Raw genomic sequence first — 5,967 nt, 5'->3', positions numbered from 1 at the left:
GTGTGTGTATAATGCAATGGTGGTCACCTGTAATGTGACATGAACCCATGGTCCCGGTTGAGGCCCTCCCTATGGGTACCAAACTTAGCTATCAGCCTCTGCTCTGCCACTTTTCGCTGCTGCCTGTCCCGAAGTCTGCCTTGGCGGATGGTCACCCGAAGGTCCGAGGTTGAATGTCGTGGACCGCTGAAGTGTTCCCCAACTGGGAGGGAACACTCCTGTCTGTTGATTGTTGTGCGGTGCCCATTCATCCGTTGTCGTAGCCTTTGCTCGGTTTCCCCAATGTACCATGCCTCCGGGCAGCATTGCCTGTAACTTATAAGATAGACAACATTGGCTGAGTCACATGAGTACCTGCCATGTACAAGGTGGGAGGTGTCCCCACGTGTAATGGTGGTATCTATGTCCCCACACTGGCATGTCTTGCAGCGCCTACCATGATGGGGTTGTATGGAGTTGTCCTGAGAGGTGGGCAGCTTGCTACGAACAATGATTTGTTTGAGGTTTGGTGGTTGTTTAAAGGCAAGCAGTGGAGCTGTGGGGAAGGTCTTGGCGAAGTGCTCATTGATAATGTGACCTGCAACATAATCGCAAGGCAGGGATGTTCCCTCCCAGCACAGGAACATTTCAGCGGTCAAGAAATTCTGCCTCAGATCTTCGGGGTGGACTTTGGGATACGCAACAACGCAGAGTCACTGAGCAGAGGCTGATACCAAGTTCGGCACCCATGAAGGTGGCCTCAACCAGGATCTTGCATTCATGTCACTCTACTGTTGACTCCACAGTGCTATAAACGCACATGCGCGCGCACACACGATCACACACTCACACTCAGGCAGACCCTCTTCTTACATTCTCTCTCAGATACATACATGCACCCATACTCACTGTCACGCCATACCCTCTCACAGGCATAGACTCCATCACACTTGTGTGCACACACACTTTCCCCCCCACCCCACCCACCCCCACACACGTGTGCTCTCACTTTCTCTCTCTCTCTCGCATGCACACACACACAAGTCTATGGGGTGAATTTGTATTTGCAGATACATTCTATTTTGTTCAAATAGCACACAATCTGTAGGCAGTCAGTCCATATGACTTATTTAAAAATCCTACTTTGGAAAAAGAACAGGTCTGAATCAAGGTTGGAATACAGACAGACTCTAACCTAACACCTTTAATACATTGCCTCAGCTGAGATGTCAAAGTTTTTTTATAAAACCTTAAGTTATCTTGAGAATGTGACTTGAAAGAAGTTCTGGGATTTACATATTAATGAATTGAAACCTGCAACCCATTCTAAGTGATTAAGGACTTAAAAGCAATATAGATTTGTTAAATACATCATATCAGTCGTATGACACTTTGATCTTTTACTATAAATTCTGTGCCTATGATCCTGCCCCAAGAGCTGATGAAGGGGCAGTGCCCTGAAAACTAGTGCTTCCAACTAAACCTGTTGGACTATAACCTGGTGTTGTGTGAGTTTTAACTTTGTCTACCTAAGTCCAACACTGGCACCTCCACATTATCTCTCAGTATGTTCTGTTATTTTGCAAATGTGAGTGAAACAAGAGATGCCAATTTCTTCAGACTTTACTGAGTTTTAACGTCTCTTGATTATAATGATAACGCCAAGGCAGCTGGTTTTGGAAATGAGTTGTCTGTGCTTGTCAGATAATCACAGCAGCTAATTAAGGCCAGTTTACTCCTTTTTAAAGCTGTTTTCTAGTCCATGAAAGTCTGAGATATTAAAGTCAAATTATGAAAATGGAATATTTGTAGGCGATTTTATCTATGTTCGTAACAGTATTCACCCTTATAATTTTGTTTCAATTAGGTTTGCTCTGATGAACAGAAGAGCATTGGATGTTTTTGGCACACAAGCCTCCAGAGACTTCAAAGGATTCATACCAAGACTGGACCCAAGATACACTGTTGTAACACCAGAACTTGATATCCATTCCTGACTTGCTCTGTTTTATTGGCCAGGATAAAATTTTGGTGCAGTGTTTCAATTCTCCTGGCAGGTTTAACAGCAATAAGTAATTCTGGTGTTCTTCCTTAAAATAAAAATGGTCAATAATCATATTCTTGCTGTTTTCCTTAAGAGAAGGGCTATCTAATTGAGCCCCTCTTCTATAATTAAGAGAAATGTGAATGCTTAAAATACCTTTTTTTGGAACTTCAGTAGCTTCTGTTAATTGATCCAGATTTTGTTACAATTTTTGCTAGTTATTTTAAATGTTATATACACACATTCAGGTTACTACAAATGTCATGCCAACAGCCTTTTTCTTCGTAGGGTCTCACCTGTTTTATATGCATGCAGTACTGAAAGATTTGTTGGAGAAATTTAATATGTTTTCTCTTTCATGTCGTCAGTGGTTATGGTTTCATTCCTTATAACCAATGGTTGACAAACAAATGAAGGAAACAGAATTTGATGGAAAATAAGTTACATCCAGCTATATAAATTAAACCACCCACTTGCACTGCTGAAGAAACTTTGCTTTTACCATTGAATTGTTCTGTGTTGTTTTTAGTTTCCTTTAAGGAAGTAATCTCTTTATCATTAAATGCTATCCATACAGCTATCTTAATGAAAATCTTAGTAACATTTTCTGTTGCAGCATTTATTAATTTTCTTCTGACTGAATGGAAACTTTTGATACTCTGGAATATTATAAAAATTATAAAGAATAGTTTTGCCTATAAATGCAATGGTGTATTTCCGAAGAATAATTTTGTCACAAAATTAAAACAAATAAAGCAATTCAATTAGAAACATGACTGTGAAATTGATCCTAGAGGCTTTTGTTGCAATTCGGCTTCATGAGCCTTTCAAGTGCTGAAGAGATTTTGTTTCTAATAATGAAATACCGGTCACCGAGTAATTTGTTCAAAAAGGATGTCATGTAGAAATTGAAATTCCAAATATTTGAAAGTGAAATAAATTTAAATACTTACCAATTGAATCTGTTTTATGCCACCACAAAATTTTCAAAAAGTAATTTCTGGACATAGTCTGCAACCGTGTGAAAATTATTTTATTTGAGCAAATAAATGGATGTATGCTGGATCTATAAGAACTGACATTATTCCTACAGCTGAGGTATAAATTGAGCAGTTTTAGGAACTTGCAATAAAAAACAGATGCTTAACAAGTGATTTTTATATGATGACAGGAACTACTCTAATATATTACATATGCTGTAATTGGAAATAGTGATTTCCTAGATCTTGTATATCTAATTATTAAAGAGGCCACAGTCACTGTTTTAATCTTAAAATCTAGCTATGCCTAAGCTATTTAATTGTACCACATACATCATTTTCAGTGGTGGATGCAATTAGAATGGCAAGTGCTATAGTTTTGTGAAGTCTTATGTGAACAATATATTTACTCAAAACACAAGTGGTTGGGAGTGACAAAAGCTGTGACTTGTATTCCATCAAATAGTGTCTGATTGATCATCAGTAGAATTAGATTAATTACCTCATAAGTAGGACTGATCACACATTGTGATGAGTTACTTTGGCACTTTTGATTAAAACTGAGCATTCAAATTATTTCAACATATTGGAAGCATTGATTTTTTTTTTCCCTGGTAAAAATTAGATTGGAAAAATTGATTCAAAAACATGTCAAACTTCAAAAGGATTTCATGTCTTTTGTTTTTAAAAAAAGAGTTTATTGCTTTGGTGTACACACATTGAGTTACAAAGGGCTAAAGGGAAATTTGTCCCTGTTTATGTATAGCTTAATATGCAAAGAGCCTGATTTTTGTTTGTCATCACTCAATTTGTCCATACTGCCTTAAATCTCTTCCTGGAAAACTTGTGTTTGAAACACAAAGGAAAACAAAGGGCATGAACCCTTCCAATGTCGACAGACTCCAGTGGTCTGTATGAAATGTCTTCATCGCAAATAATGGCACAGTAAATCTAGAAATTCTACCATTTAATTGCATTCAATTTTGTAGGGAAAAGTCTCAATATGTAAATCATGTGATAAATTTAAGGCTGTATCTTAACACATTTGTAAAGTAATATAAATGGCTATTAATTTTAACAATTAAAATGCTAATAAAACATCAATGAGGCCAAGTATATTTTTACATATAGTAATGATAGAAGTTAGTATTATTTGTATAATGCCTGTTTTAATTTGTTGCATAGCACTGTTTTGAAGAAAAGTAGAGGAGTTATGCTTGGTGATCGAACAATATTTATTTCTCAATCAACATCACAAAGAACAGATTTTCTGATCATCTGACACCATGGGAGTTTGTTGCATGCAAATTGGCACTACATTGCAATGACTACATATCAACAAATGGTTCTTTTGGTTGTCCAGTGATCGTCAGAGGCTTTTTACAAATGCAAATATTTATTTTTGGTTAGTGATAGTAACCTAAAGCCAATAATAATAGTTTCTTCAAACTCTCAGTATTTATGCAAATATAATCTGCAACAAGAGTATTTAGACTCTGATCCCACTATCTAAGGAGATGATGGACTGTACCTCTGGTGTATGTTGTTTCTGGACTTAATATTGGCTGTTGTGACTGTGAAGATCGTTTCATGAGTGACAGTCTATTTGGCAGCTGGCACGGATGAATATTATTGACCTGAGATGCACTGATGATTTTCTCCTGTTGGAAATAATTGTTCATTGACATTTTGTATGCTATATAAAATACGTTTTGTTTATGTTTATGTGGACATTCCTAATTTTGTGCAATGGTGCATGCTATCTCATATTGTCATACTTTTACCTTTCTTTTCATGATATATATGAGTAACCTTTATATATATTCCTCAACCCAGTTCCAACTATTTAAAAGCTACCTCTTAAGTGCAATTTAAAAAGAAGCCTTCACCATGATTTTGATTCATCCTGATGAAGAGCAAGTTACTAAGCATTAATAAAAGTGATATGCTCTATCCAATCTGAAGAAACAGGCAATTATGCCCTGGTACTGGAATTCCAAATGTCTTTGTCATACTTGCATTTTTAACATTTTTTTGCAACGAATGAACAATCGAGTTCAAAGGATTTCTTTTGTGCTAATGGTAGCAGAAAGTGAAACAAGTAACAGTTCATTTTAAATGTTTAGCAACTGCAAAAAAAAACAATTATAATTAGATTGCATTTACTTTAAGCTGATCCCTGTAGCAACATTAAAATATTAGTCCGTCTTTGAATTGTTGCAACTTTAACAGTTTTCCAGTCTCAACATATGACAGACAATATGCATCAGGACTCTGCAAGTGGCCTGACATACAGATCTACTGGGAATTGCCTGAGAAGTTTAAACTTCTGACAGTCAATTTTCCTATTCCCCAAGACTTTCCATGAATGTCTCCAACTCTGAACTACTAGAGTTGGACCAAATTCATGGCATTTAACTGGATAGTTGCCCAGGAAATGTTAGACAATTAAAAACCAACTCCCTGACCACTTAACTGTCTGCCTACACCTCACTTCATAAATCAATCTAACCCAATAACCGCCTCATTACTCCTCAGCTACCTGGGTATCTCTCCCCTACCCAACTCAATTACCCCAGCTAACCACTCACCACCAATTCGTCTCACCCACTCATTCCCCCGACCTCCACACCACCTAAATCATTCACACTTTGCCCACCTCGTTCACTCACTTATGGAAAGTATTGGTACAGCGGTAATGTCACTGGACTAATAATTAACAACCACAGGTACATGTTCTGAGACTGAGTTTAAATCCCGCTGTGGGAAATGGTGAAATTTTAATTCAGTAAAATTTGGAATCAAAAGCGAGCCTAATGTTGACTATTGTCTGTTGTCATTAAAACCCATCTTGTACATGAATGTCCTTTACTCTGGAGTCATAGCAGTATGTTTGACTGATTGTGAACTGACTTGTGGGCATTTAGGAATGAGCAATAAATGCCTGTCGAGCCAGTGAGGCCT

The 5,967-nt window shown here is 37.4% G+C and overlaps 1 protein-coding gene across 4 annotated transcripts in view; it reads left to right on the top strand.

Moving 5' to 3' along the window:
• Positions 1 to 4,722, top strand: part of tmem135 (transmembrane protein 135) — a 540,960-nt gene extending 536,238 nt beyond the window's left edge. For all 4 annotated transcript variants that reach the window (XM_043691565.1, XM_043691564.1, XM_043691563.1 and 1 more), the window contains one exon: positions 1,847 to 4,722. In XM_043691565.1, the coding sequence (XP_043547500.1) occupies positions 1,847 to 1,976 (130 nt within the window). In that variant the 3' untranslated portion in view covers positions 1,977 to 4,722. The remainder of the gene's footprint in view (positions 1 to 1,846) is intronic.
• The last annotated feature ends 1,245 nt before the right edge of the window (positions 4,723 to 5,967 follow it).

Source organism: Chiloscyllium plagiosum, chromosome 6 (assembly GCF_004010195.1).
Source record: "Chiloscyllium plagiosum isolate BGI_BamShark_2017 chromosome 6, ASM401019v2, whole genome shotgun sequence".
Lineage (NCBI taxonomy): Eukaryota > Metazoa > Chordata > Chondrichthyes > Orectolobiformes > Hemiscylliidae > Chiloscyllium > Chiloscyllium plagiosum.
Note: the sequence above shows the minus strand (reverse complement) of the source record. Positions and strands in the feature narration are given on the sequence as shown.